Below are 14,694 nucleotides of genomic sequence, written 5' to 3' on the forward strand. Positions count from 1 at the left end.
ATAAGTGGATGACAGCTGGTCTAATATATATATAAGTGGATGACAGCTGATCTGATATATATATAACTGGAAGATAGCTGATCTGCTATATATATAAGTAGATGACAGTCAATCTGATATATATATATAAGTGGATAACAGTCGGTTTGATATATATATAAGTGGATAACAGTCGGTTTGATATATATATAAGTGGATGACAGCCAGTTTGATATATATATAAGTGGATAACAGTCGGTTTGATATATATATAAGTGGATGACAGCCGGTTTGATATATATATAAGTGGATGACAGCTGATCTGCTATATATATAAGTAGATGACAGCCAATTTGATATATATATAAGCTGATTATAGCTGATCTGCTATATATATAAGTAGATGACAGCCAATTTGCTATATATATAAGTGGATGATAGCTGATCTGCTATATATATAAGTGGATGACAGCCAATCTAATATATATATATAAGCTAATTATAGCTGATCTAATATATATATAAACTGATTATAGTCAATTTGATATATATACAAGCCGATATTAGATAATTTAATATATATATAAGCTGATTGTAACTGATCCAATATATATACATACTGATTATAATCAATTTAATATATATATAAGCTGATAGCACCTGATCTGATATATATATAAACTAGTGATAATCAATTTAATATATCTATATATTGATAATGGCTAATTACATACTTATATAAGCTGACAAAACTAATATACTATATATATATAAACTATTGATAGTCATTTTAATATATCTATAAGTTGATCATAGCTAACATAGTATATATATAAGCAGATAATAACTAATCTAATATATATGTAAGCTGATTATAACTCATATGCTATATATATAAGTTGATGATAGCTGATCTGATATATATATATATACTTATAACAGCTGATTCAATATATATATAGACTGATAATAGCCAATTTGCAATATATATAAATTAATAACAGTCAATTTAATATATATATAAATCAATGATTACTAATTTGCTATATATATAAACTAATAATAAATAATCTAATATATATATATAGACTGATCATAATCAAGCTGCTATATATAAAAATGAATAATAACCAATATAACTTATATATAAACTTATAACATCAGATTTACTACTTATATATATTAATAACATTTTATCTATCTCTGATATTAGTCAATAGCATTAGATCTATCACATTATATATATTCACACTTGTCAATATCCAAGTCATATCTGATCATCTCGTTAAATACAAGTTACATACTCTAATCATATTTAATCTTTCATTTTTTATATATTCACAACTCTTTTATAATCTTTCTATATATATATATAATATGAATATATCATAAATATAATACATATTAATAAATTGACTTGTTCATATATGTTTTTATAGATCTATATAATAAGATTTTGATTTTTATAAGAAAATTAGTAAAAAAAATGAAAATTAATTTTTATTAATTTTGTACTTGTTCTTTACATGTTTTGATACTTCTATATGATATGACTAAATTGTTTTTATATGGCAAAATTTTTTAAAAAATTATTACTTAGTAAGAATTTGAACTTTCATTAGAAGAGATATATTTAATTATTGTCGGAACGGCTTTTTGATAGTTTAAGATTAAATGTTTTTCTATGCCAAGCTTTTACATAGTTGCTATTTATATAACCTATCTTCTCACACTAAAAATGCCAAGACTTCTCACGCTAGGTACATTCAGACTAACCAAAAAAGGAAATTTTTTGCGAAAAAAGCTATTCTTTGTCATTTTTTCCCACGAATTCAATTGTATTGTTTATGTAGATCATTTATGCAAGATTATGCATGATTATGCACGTTATATAACAAGTATAGCCAAAAGTTACCAATTTTTTTCAGCAATGCAATTGTATTGTTTACATTATGCGAATATGCATAATGACGTATGTTACACAAACTTTATTTTGTATATTTTTATATATGTTTAAATTCTTTTATATGTGCCTATATATAATTATGCAAGATTATGCAAGATTATGTAAGCTGAGAACAACTAATTGACACTATATATAAACGAATTATAGCTGATCTCATATATATATAAGCTGTTGATCACCGATCTGGCATATATATAAGCTGTTGTTTGCTAATCTGGCATATATATAAGCTGTTGATCACCGACCTGGCATATATATAAGCTGTTAATTGCCAATCTGGTATATATATAAGCTGTTGATCACCGATCTGGCATATATATAAGCTGTTGATTGCCAATCTGGCATATATATAAGCTGTTGAACGCCGATCTAGCATATATATAAGCTGTTGATTGCCAATCTGGCATATATATAAGCTGTTGACCGCCAATCTGGCATATATATAAGCTGTTGACCACCAATCTGGCATATATATAAGCTGTTGACTGCCAATCTAGCATATATATAAGCTGTTAACCACCAATCTAGCATATATATAAGCTGTTGATCACTAATCTGACATATATATAAGCTGTTGATCGCCAATCTGACATATATATAAGCTGTTGATCACTAATCTGGCATATATATAAGCTGTTGATTGCCGATCTGACATATATATAAGCTGTTGATTGCCAATCTGACATATATATAAGCTGTTGATCACTAATCTGGCATATATATAAGCTGTTGATTGCCGATCTGACATATATATAAGCTGTTGACTGCCAATCTGGCATATATATAAGCTGTTGACTGCCAATCTAGCATATATATAAGCTGTTAACCACCAATCTAGCATATATATAAGCTGTTGACAGCTGATCTAGTATATATATAAGCTGATAACCACTAATTTAATATATATATAAGCTATTGACCACCAATCTGATATATATATATAAGCTGATTATAGCTGATCTGCTATATATAAGTGAATGACAGCCGGTCTGATATATAGATAAGTAAATGACAGCTGATCTGGTATATATATAAATAGATGACAGCCAGTCTGCTATATATATATATGTGGATAACAGCTGATCTGCTATATATATAAGTAGATGATAACTGGTCTGCTATATATATAAGTGGATGACAGCCGGTCTGATATATATATAAGTAAATGACAGCTGATCTGGTATATATATAAATAGATGACAGCCAGTCTGCTATATATATATATGTGGATAACAGCTGATCTGCTATATATATAAGTAGATGATAACTGGTCTGCTATATATATAAGAGGATTACAGCCGGTCTAATATATATATAAGTGGATAACAGCTGATCTGGTATATATATAAATGGATGACAGTCAGTCTGCTATATATATATGTAGATAACAGCTGATCTGCTATATATATAAGTGAATGATAGCTGGTCTGCTATATATATAAGTGGATGACAGCTGGTCTAATATATATATAAGTGGATGACAGCTGATCTGATATATATATAACTGGAAGATAGCTGATCTGCTATATATATAAGTAGATGACAGTCAATCTGATATATATATATAAGTGGATAACAGTCGGTTTGATATATATATAAGTGGATAACAGTCGGTTTGATATATATATAAGTGGATGACAGCCAGTTTGATATATATATAAGTGGATAACAGTCGGTTTGATATATATATAAGTGGATGACAGCCGGTTTGATATATATATAAGTGGATGACAGCTGATCTGCTATATATATAAGTAGATGACAGCCAATTTGATATATATATAAGCTGATTATAGCTGATCTGCTATATATATAAGTAGATGACAGCCAATTTGCTATATATATAAGTGGATGATAGCTGATCTGCTATATATATAAGTGGATGACAGCCAATCTAATATATATATATAAGCTAATTATAGCTGATCTAATATATATATAAACTGATTATAGTCAATTTGATATATATACAAGCCGATATTAGATAATTTAATATATATATAAGCTGATTGTAACTGATCCAATATATATACATACTGATTATAATCAATTTAATATATATATAAGCTGATAGCACCTGATCTGATATATATATAAACTAGTGATAATCAATTTAATATATCTATATATTGATAATGGCTAATTACATACTTATATAAGCTGACAAAACTAATATACTATATATATATAAACTATTGATAGTCATTTTAATATATCTATAAGTTGATCATAGCTAACATAGTATATATATAAGCAGATAATAACTAATCTAATATATATGTAAGCTGATTATAACTCATATGCTATATATATAAGTTGATGATAGCTGATCTGATATATATATATATACTTATAACAGCTGATTCAATATATATATAGACTGATAATAGCCAATTTGCAATATATATAAATTAATAACAGTCAATTTAATATATATATAAATCAATGATTACTAATTTGCTATATATATAAACTAATAATAAATAATCTAATATATATATATAGACTGATCATAATCAAGCTGCTATATATAAAAATGAATAATAACCAATATAACTTATATATAAACTTATAACATCAGATTTACTACTTATATATATTAATAACATTTTATCTATCTCTGATATTAGTCAATAGCATTAGATCTATCACATTATATATATTCACACTTGTCAATATCCAAGTCATATCTGATCATCTCGTTAAATACAAGTTACATACTCTAATCATATTTAATCTTTCATTTTTTATATATTCACAACTCTTTTATAATCTTTCTATATATATATATGTTTAATGGCAACGGATATATGTTTGTTTAAATGAAATATTTTTAAATGTTGCTGCGTAGCTTAAGTGTTATCGCGTTGTGTTTTGGTTCTGAGCACCCCTGTTCGACCCTACATGGTAGCATTCTTTTATTTCGATTTTTTTGCGTCGTTTTGTTGTTCCCAATCTGGGTTGGTCGTCCTTTTACTATAGTAAAGTCAAAAGGTCAAACCAATTGGGGATGAAGGAGTAGATGTAAAATCAAAGATAGGATAAAAGATACTTTTTATAGATATGAATTGAATTGTCATATATAGTTTTCTAAACTAATACTGCGCATTATCTGCATTAGCTACTATATTATATTTAAATAAAAGAAAAGTCATTATACTTTGGTTAATGCTCAGGAAGATATTACTGCGCATAAAGAGGTATTGTGATTAATTATTTTCAGATTGTATGAATTTATCAAAATAATGTCTGACAGTTTTTTTTTATATTAAAACAACTGTATAATACTACTGTTATGAGTTTTCTTCTTTTAATAATTTGTTTATTAAATTAAAGAGGTGTAAAGGAAAAGTCTGTTTACATATTAAGGGAAGGTTTGTGATTGCTTGTTATAATAAGACTATTATAAAAGTTAAAATCTCAACAAATGAAATATAAATAGAGATATTATAGTTCTAGAGTATATTTTTTATTATATTATAGCAAACAAAAAAATTAATATAAAATAAACTATTTAGCTGAAGTATAAAATCAACATTTAGTTTTTTTTTTAATTTTTTTTTTATATTATTATTATTTTTTTTTTTTATATATTTTTTGTTTTTATATTTTTTTCTTATTTTTTATTATTATTTTTTTATTATTTTATTTTTTATTTATTTATATTTTATTTTAATGCTTTTATTATATTTATAATAAATTAGTATTTCAAAAAAATTGTGAATAAACATATTAATTTTTTTTAGATAAATTCTATTTTTTTTTAATATATATATATATATATATATATGATATTCGGCTAGGACGGAAATATTTGATTTATTTTAATTTTTACCCACCTTCGCACTATACCAAATCCCTGCGGCCATCTAATCGTAGCATGATTCAATCTCCGAAAAAATTCTAAAGACCGACAATGCGCCTCTAATGCCACTTTTCAGTTACTCTTCGTCATTAGCTATCGATAGAGCCAAGAAGCATACAAATACAATCAGTAGAAGTCGAGAAAAGTAGAATTATATGAATTTTATTTTTTGAATAAATATTGATTTCTCAAAAAAAAATAAGAAAAATAATAATATTATAAATGCCGACTGAAACCGATATTTTTTATTTATTTATTTATTTTTTGGTATCTTGCGTGCCCTTTAACCGAGGTGACAGATTGTTCAAATAATCTCAATTACAAGAGGTATATATATATTTGATATTCTTTATATTTTTTGTGGAGAGGTTGAAAAGTTGTAAAAAAATATTTTCAATGCAGTCATTGGTGCAATGATTCCAGTTGAGGAATGAGGACGGGGGGTTGTTTTTTCAAGCAGAATAAACAAAAATAATACTCTTATTTATTTATTTATTTATTTATTTATTTTATTTTTCTTCTGTGTGCATCTCTTTCAATAACCATACATATTCACATTAACTTGCCATGAAAGTTACAATTGAAATTACTACAATCATACACATGCGCACATGTACGCACACACGTATTTTACTAAGAACATCTCTAAAAATATATTATATTTGTTAAAAGCGCAAGCTTTCACCAAGACCACGAGCAAGTTTTGATATGTATCAACTAGAAAACAATTACTCGCATTCTCTTTGTATGATAAAGCCACATTATTATGATTTTTTATTTTATATATTTTTTAGGCTCCCTGTAGTATATATCGGCAAAAATAGGGATAATCGATATATATATATATGAAACGGTAAATAATAAGAAGAGTAGGCGTGTGCAGTGATGGTAACTAATTTTCGTTTGTCGGTATATACCTTGATCGAAAAATATACTTTTACTGTAAAGGTTTAATACTCATGAGAAAAAGGTGGTAATAATAGCGTCTGTACTTATGGCTATTGTAGAAAGCATATGTACAAAAGAAAAGCTTCCATTTCATGTTAAATCGAGTAATGATAAAGGTGCGTTACATATCAGAAACGAAAGCCAATTTATTGGTGGGGCAAGTTTTTGTTTACAAATAAAGGGCTTTTATACATTATATACGCTTGGGATAATTCACGGTGATTACAATGGTTCAAAAAATAAGACACAATATTCTTAACTAATATGAATTTTTATTGTGAAAAGAGTTTATTTTGAGTGATAATAGTATCCGTGATGGCACAATAAGTTAAATCTGTTTTGTAAAGAACTTAAGAATAAGTAGTTTCACCACAGAAAGTCAATCGGTTTTTTTTAAAAAGGAAGAGAACCAGAAAATCATAAAATTACAAGGAAGTAAAGTATAAGATTTTTCCACCCCTGGGAAAATATGTATGAACAGGCAGTACGCATCGCAAGAGAGGTAGACGATTGGCTTATCCCCCGTATGACATAGCTCAATAAATAAATAAATAATATTTAAATTTTGAGCCACAACAATTAAACGATGTTTTTCCCCATTTTGATTCTTTGTGTAGATAGAATTTGGAACGATTACAAAACAGTAATAAAAATAAATAAGTTATACAACAATGGTAATGTATTTTAAGAGGTTAAAACCATCGACCACATGGAGGTCAAAGTGAGACTCCAATAACTCCCAAATATTTTCTCATTCACGTTCATTGTCAACTAAAATACCTTGGCCTCATCCCGCACATCAAAGGTATCAACCATTTTCTATTCTCATTATTGTTATTCTATACTGCAGCTGTACCCTTCATCACGCGTTTCTTCACTCTGCACAAGAGTCTATGTATTTTGTTTGATGTTAAAAAATTATCTGTTTCTACAGGCGCTTCTATGTATTCTCTAATCCTTTTTTAGGAAACAGAGATCTATTGCACTGAATTTAGAAAGAAAGAAAGAAAGAATGACAAAAAAATTGGGTTGTCTAAAATTGTACTCAACTCAAATTAAATCTTGGTACAGCTGGCGTTTGTGTGTGTGAATGAGCAATATAAAAGAAAGGAATAACTACTTGCCTTTCAATATTAGCGGAATTGTTGTCATAAAGGTGGGCGATGAGGATTGTGATGGTATATAAGTCTTGGTTAGATGCAACTATACTAACATTATTTTGTTTTTTCGACAGTTGCTTTGTGTTGGCAGTTTAATTATTTTCATGAAAAATGATAAAATGGTAAGAAATATAAAAACGTATAAATCCAGTGTTATTTGATTATGCTCTGGATCCGATTGTTTTGCGTAGGTGCGGGTGTGTGCGCAGAATGGTTTCCTTTGATGTACCATATTCATTTATTTACGACCAAAACCAATAATTGCTCATCTATGCCCATCCGCCAACTAGTCGAAAAGTTTAGTAGCGTCATTCCTAATGATTTGCACAACTGATTATTTTCATGACAAGTAAGATATATTAGTATGGAAGCATGTCTTTATTTCTCTTTTTCTTTTTATTCGGCAGCCACTTAAGTGTAAAGTATATTGACCACCTCGGGTGCATTAAAAACTGTACAATAAATGCAAAACTTTTGTTGCTAATTGCTTTATAAATATTTTTGCAATTACATTTAATGCTCTCTACAAGAACCTCTCTGAAAACAAAGATACTATATCTTGCTTTAATTAGAACTATGGATGGTTAATTAGCATGAAAAACAATATTCTACTGTATAAATATAATTTCTTAAAGACTTCGAGGATATCTGACTCTGAGTATCACATATACAAGTACTCTTTTTTTGGTTTTTGGCTTAAATTAAATACAGTAGAAGCTGTTAATAAAAGAAGTTAATAGAAAAAATAAAGATAAGTATTTCTATACTGTCAAATATATACACGGTTCTGTCGAGTACTATCGTAGTTACTATTTTATTTTTTATTTTATTTTTTGAATTCAAGACATTAGAGTTACAAAGTACTTGTGACGTTCATTATAATATCTTGGGTTGGTAATATAAAATGAAACTCACTGGTATCGAGAGCTATATCATTACGAGAGAGTAAAATGCGTACTCAGGGATGTACTTTGGCGTACTTTCCCTGCCTACTTTAAACTCGTGTTTTAATAATGATTATCGTGTATTTCCGTACTTTGGTAATTAATATTATATATATATATATATACTAACGCCTTTTTTGTTAAATATCGAATTTGAAAGGGTTGCTCTAACAAAAAGATCAAATGATTGACTGTCGAGACTTGACCGAAACTTACAAACAATTAGTGTGCTAGATGTACAATTAATAATGATATTTATAATATTTATAATATTTATAATCAATCTTACTCACGGATATTTTAATCAAGATTATTACACCCAAAAGTATTTTACTCAAAAATATTAAAGGCACCCAACAAGTGTTGTACTTTTATATTGAACATTATTTGAATAGTAGTTAAAGCATTGCTGCCACGAATTGTCAAGCATCGATAGCTAGTAAAACCCTTATTGTCATTATGTTAAAAGATATATATAGAATTCAATTTGTAATTCTTACTAATAGAGACCGTAAGCTTAGTAGAGTTAATTACATTGATAATAGACTGATATATCTCAATAAGCAAGACCAAAAAAAATCGTATAAAACATATTTTTATTTTATTTTTATTATTGTAGATAAAGGTACTTCTTCTATTAGATTTCCTGAAACCGCCACACATAGTATACTTTTTTTTTGAGAGAAGACAAACCTTTTCAATTCGAAGAAGAGTATGATACTGAGACACTACTATCGCCATTTGACAATAACTATCCGGATTAAAGTGAGGAGTCCAACGATGAGAATGAAGCTGACATTGTCGGTGTCATAGTATTTAGATACGATGGATTCAGGTATGCACCTATTGAACAAAGAAATATACATAAATCATATTACAGATAATAATGATACTTATCATAACACTTGCCTTTCTGTAGGCCTATATTTGAAAATGCATGGCATGTCTCAAGCAATTCAACTTATGGTTCTATTCGGTGTTGTCGTTTAAGTGTTTTATTTGGTTCAAGCAGGGAGGATCTATAATATTGAAATTATTCCAATACTTTCTTGTTACCTATGAGAAGGATACTGATCCACATGTCACCGTTGATGTATCGAAAATCATGTCTGGATTCGATCTTATGACAAAAACCGTTTTCAAGTACACCATCTGTATCAAACGTGTTGTCATATACTTACCAGAGTATCATCAATCCAACTGTTCCTCCGAGAAGCACATTCCACCCCATCTATCTATGACAGTAATTCTCTGTATGCCGGTCCAACAATTGAGAATCCAGTCCCTCTCATGGTATTTCCTTACAGCTTACTGAGAAAATATCTTGTCACAACATTTCCACAAAGTCAGGTCCGATTAGTAAATCGTGCACTAGGGATCAAGCAAAATAATAGAAAGTACGGTGACGGACGTATACGATGATGCAATTTAGACTGATATTCTTGGTGAAGCCGACGAGACCTTTGTAAATCATGCCCATTCTCTCATGTTGACATTGAATGTGTATTGGTTTAAGCTGTTTGAAGGCTGGGCATATACATGTGGTACTTTGTATTTACTTATCAGCAATTTCCCCAAGGAAGACCACATGAGACCAGAAAATATTATCCTCGTTGATGTCATGCCTGGTCCAAAGGAAGTAGAGGACGACTAGACGGACAGCTCTCTGGAAACATTTGTTGATGGGATGGTAGACTGTTATGGTGGTATAGTTGTGAAGACTACCAAGTTCCCTAATGGTACTACTGTCTATACTGCTATCATGTATGTCGCTTCCGAGATATCTGCTGCTAGAGATACTGCCAGATTCCCAGAACATGGCATGTAAACACATATGGCTGCCATAAATTCAAACGATATTTCTCCGTGATTACTGCATCAAGTAAGATTAATTACTTTGGGTGTGACAATGAAAACTGGGAATCACGGACGGAAGAGATGATTTCCATATATGACAATATGTGGTTTTGCACAGAATCAGATGTAGAAAGAGAAAATTTGGAGAAGCAGAACGGCATGCAGTTTTCAGAGTTGCATCGCTTACATGATTGTTGATCCCACGCACAATATATTTCTTGTGATAGCGAACCGTATGGCCAGTGTTTGAAATGTCTTTGTATTTTTCCGCTGCTGTTATTGCTCGTATACAACGCTTTGCTGATGATATTCCTCTTCCTCCTGAATATACCGTCTTATTCGAAAAAGTCACGCCTTAGTTCCTATATATGAAGGCAAGTGAGTGGCGATCGTTGTGTCTGGTGCATTTTCTGGTGGTGTTGAAGGAGTTTTTGCCCAAAAGTGATTACAATAACTAGACCAATCTTGCCAAGACATGCCGAAAATTGAAAGGTCCATTGAACAAGTACTTACATATAGACTACGCAGGCCAGCCCCTTGGTAAATTTGGGAAATAATGTCAGAGTATTTACGAAAAAAAGGAGTAGCACACCAAATATGCATTTGTGTGAGTTGATGCTTGACTTTGGTCTGGTCTTTACATTTTGGATGTATAACCTTAAGATACACAAGTATAAGTTAAAAAAAACATTAAGACAAACTACCGTAATGGTCTAGAGGTGACAGTAATGAGCGTTTTTCCGGAGAATGCGTTCACTGACACTTTTCTTCCTGTGTATTCCATTAATCTTCTGCTGCGTATAATAATATTTTCCTAAGGCGTCGCGCAAGTGCTATCTGAATCTCATCTACCGTGTCTTCAGTGTATTGTTAATGATTATCCTCCTGCATTGCCATTCGACCTCCCGATGTTCCAGCAAGTCGTCAACAGCCTATGGTACAATGTAATCGGAACTAAGACGTCGCTACCAACTACCATGCCATTGAAGTTACAAAATTTGAATACGATGAAGTATGATTACTCTTAATGGCTATTCAAATTCTATGTCAAGGCTTACCAGAATACTTTTCTTTCTGCGGCGTGGGGAGTATTTCACTTGGTGAGAATGTGCTGGTAAACATTTGCATTCAGAAGATGAAGAATATTTCGTTGCTTGGCCAGGAGTTTTTTAGTGAACAGAAGAAATATCGCAGCTCAATTGTGCGGGTTACGTTTTTTTTTGGTAGGATAGTTGACGACATCTCTAAATTCCCTGGTCAGATTGAGTACATATTTACTTGTCATCAAGATTGGTAGAATCAAAAGTGTCAACGTTTGGTTTTTTAAAAAGATTTGCGACATGCCATTCTGTCAGAATTAAGCCGTTAGTTGAGTAAGGTCTGAATTTGTGGGTGAGTGGGTTTATTAAGAAGAGTATTGCGTGCATCATCCCGGTGCATCGTCTGCATTCGTATTTCGCGTTGACTACGCACAACATCCAGGGTGGGATCCAAAAGCGCCTAGTCATCCCACTGCCTAGAAAAGTAGTCACGAAAAAAAATAGAATGATTTATATTACTAATATAAATAATTATAGTAAGAGTTTTTTTGACTGCGAAAGGGTTTGCCTTTATTTATCTCTCTATTTTTCTTTTGTTTTAGCATTACTTCTTTATCAAATATTTAAAATTATATTGAATTCTATTATCAACGAATAGTAAAAACCGTTATTTTATTTTTATTATTTTTATCAAAAGTTTGAAAGACAAAATACCTGTATATTTAATACCCAATGCCCACCATTTTCTTAGCTTTTATCAAAATAAACTTACAGAGAGCGATATTACAATTTCCAACGAAAAAAAACCGTGGATAAAACAATCAAGGTTATATAATTAAATAATTGTTTTGTATATATATATATATTTCATTAATCGGCTGTAAAATAAAGTAAAATAAAATAAAATAACTATTTATTTATTACTTCCCATCTCGACATTACTACCGCATCATCTTTTATCGATTCAACCCACATCTTTCAAAACAATGAATAAAAATCAATAAAATACTATATACTCTGTACTTTTTTTATTATGCGGTGTGCTATTCCATGCAACAACACGCACCTTTCTCTTCTTCAAAAGTTCGACGTTTCTTGGAATAGCTGGACACTTGGAAAAGCTAATGACCTTTATTCTTTTTGATCATTTCTCCGTCCTTTTAACTTGCTAAAGTATTCTTTGATCTGTGTTATAATATCAACAATTAGGAATTCTAAATAAAAAAAATGACACTCCTTTGTAAAAAGAAAAAAAAATGTTAAAATTATTTAAACAAAAACCGTGGATTATACTTACTCTTATCTTTCTTGTTCGACAACGAGAAAACCGATTACGCCCAGCTAACTTTTCCGACATAGATTTTGCGCTGTGAATTTTATACGAAAGGTGTCTACGAGCTTTCTCTTCCACGACTGAAGACAAAACATAGTCTACTTCAGGCTGCATATGGATGTAGCTCTGCACCATGCTAGCAATTGGACGGTTAGATATCGAGAAGGTACCCTCATCAATATTCAATGGCGTAGCTGTCATAACTGCTTGTGTTTGAGAACGGATCACACTGAAAAAAAGGGTGGAAATTACAATGCGCACAGTTGTTTGATAACAATTGTAAATGTGGGATAGTTTTCCATGTTCACAAGTTGAAAACACAGCTTTACTGTATTCTATTGGCTCGGATATAACAAGCAACAAAAGTTATTCTATTTATTATTATAAAGACTTTGTGAATAAAGTACATGTAGCACCTGTTTCCTTTTTCTCAATTTTTTTAACAAAAAACACAATGTTCTCAACCCCTCAACCTTACAATAAAAAGTGCTATTGCGCTGGATGTAGTCCGAACGAACTAGTCTATAGTTTTGTAGCCGGAAGAACTGCTCAGCGCCATAACAAACGAGCAAGATTAGATGCTATAAGATGTGAAAGTGGTACGCAGTTTGTAGTATTATTCTATTCTATTCTATTTTTTTTGTAGTTCAAAAAATAACATGTTTTAACAGAATCTTCTGCCCAAAGAAATTCGATGGAGGTTGATGTTGAACGTAGGAAATATTTATTTAAATAAAAATAATAGAGCGTAATTATGTAACATATTCTAAATACAGCCATTTAAACATGTCAATCCAGAACCACGGAAGAAGAGTGTGGTCAGACCAACTTACTTGCTTGGGAAGGAACCCCAGTGTCTGACGATGAGAATGTTCCAGTTACGAATGAGGAGATTCACAACAGCAAAGACAATGGCGATGAAAACAAAGAAAACAATAATGAAGATGTTGTTAAGGTGGAGGTCGAGGAATTTGTTAATGAAGGTTGGTGTTGTGCTATGGAAGAAAGAAAAATTTGAAAAAAAGGGAGATGATTTTTTTTTTTGGTTTTTTACAATAGATCCTTTTGCCCCCCCCCCCCCCCGATATGCCTGAGAACCCAGTGCACAGGATCATTACTACTTTTGTGGTAATGTTAGCTCCCCGCTATGTGGCCAACAAAGGCGCTGTCATCCTGATAAAGTTCATCAATAAGCTCTAGACAACTTACAAGAAGAATTTACAATTGCCATCGAACATTTCTGGCCTCAAACACAAAACGGATTTTTCATCCATGAACAAAAGCGTTCATAAATATGTTTTGTGCCAGGATTGCCACAAGGTGTATGAGGAAAGTGCATTATGTTGGAATACAAACTGTTTTTGACGAGCATCCAAGGGGGTCCAGGATTCGTGCAGTATCTCATTGCCCATTTTCAGTACTACCCAGAGCAATACTGATACCTGGTATCGGCTGTAAAAAAAATTAGTAAATACAATTTTCAGTGAGAAAATTTTAAAAACCCCTCCTATGTCTTTAATCCTTAATAAAGAATAGAACCATGATAATTGACCTAAACTACGAAGAGAAAAAAAAATAAGCAAATACAAGCATCATTCAAAG

At 30.5% G+C, this 14,694-nt stretch overlaps 4 protein-coding genes across 4 annotated transcripts; 3 read left to right on the forward strand and 1 right to left on the reverse strand.

Annotated features, from left to right (window-relative positions):
• Positions 1-6,104: 6,104 nt before the first annotated feature.
• PHYBLDRAFT_160796 (hypothetical protein) lies at positions 6,105-7,080 on the forward strand. The gene is made up of 2 exons (XM_018434255.1): positions 6,105-6,137; positions 6,385-7,080. The coding sequence occupies exon 2, from the start codon at positions 6,805-6,807 to the stop codon at positions 7,015-7,017; it is 213 nt and encodes a 70-aa protein (XP_018283610.1). The 5' UTR covers positions 6,105-6,137; positions 6,385-6,804; the 3' UTR covers positions 7,018-7,080.
• Positions 7,081-9,799: 2,719 nt separating this feature from the next.
• On the forward strand, positions 9,800-10,177 carry PHYBLDRAFT_175958 (hypothetical protein; the record flags this gene model as incomplete). Its single annotated transcript, XM_018437614.1, has 1 exon — positions 9,800-10,177. The coding sequence occupies one exon, from the start codon at positions 9,800-9,802 to the stop codon at positions 10,175-10,177; it is 378 nt and encodes a 125-aa protein (XP_018283611.1).
• Positions 10,178-11,302: 1,125 nt separating this feature from the next.
• PHYBLDRAFT_160797 (hypothetical protein) lies at positions 11,303-12,144 on the forward strand (the record flags this gene model as incomplete). The annotated part of the gene is made up of 2 exons (XM_018434256.1): positions 11,303-11,691; positions 11,778-12,144. Coding segments are annotated over exons 1-2 (238 nt in total), but the record flags the coding sequence as incomplete, so codon positions are not given.
• Positions 12,145-12,801: 657 nt separating this feature from the next.
• Positions 12,802-14,048, reverse strand: PHYBLDRAFT_184109 (hypothetical protein). The gene is made up of 4 exons (XM_018438885.1): positions 13,926-14,048; positions 13,571-13,637; positions 13,057-13,463; positions 12,802-12,995 (listed from the first exon to the last, which is right to left on the reverse strand). Exons 3-4 carry the CDS (start codon positions 13,291-13,293, stop codon positions 12,891-12,893), a joined length of 342 nt encoding a protein of 113 aa, XP_018283613.1. The 5' UTR covers positions 13,294-13,463; positions 13,571-13,637; positions 13,926-14,048; the 3' UTR covers positions 12,802-12,890.
• Between the last annotated feature and the right edge of the window lie 646 nt (positions 14,049-14,694).

Source organism: Phycomyces blakesleeanus (genome assembly GCF_001638985.1).
Source record: "Phycomyces blakesleeanus NRRL 1555(-) unplaced genomic scaffold PHYBLscaffold_43, whole genome shotgun sequence".
Lineage (NCBI taxonomy): Eukaryota > Fungi > Mucoromycota > Mucoromycetes > Mucorales > Phycomycetaceae > Phycomyces > Phycomyces blakesleeanus.

Bases quoted from the DNA above. Each gene is read 5' to 3' on its own strand.
- PHYBLDRAFT_160796 (XM_018434255.1), top strand. From the start codon at position 6,805: ATGGCTATTGTAGAAAGCATATGTACAAAAGAAAAGCTTCCATTTCAT.
- PHYBLDRAFT_184109 (XM_018438885.1), bottom strand. From the start codon at position 13,293: ATGACAGCTACGCCATTGAATATTGATGAGGGTACCTTCTCGATATCT. The intron at 12,996-13,056 runs GTAAGTATAATC...CTTTTTACAAAG, and splicing joins GTCGAACAAGAAAGATAAGA to GAGTGTCATTTTTTTTATTT.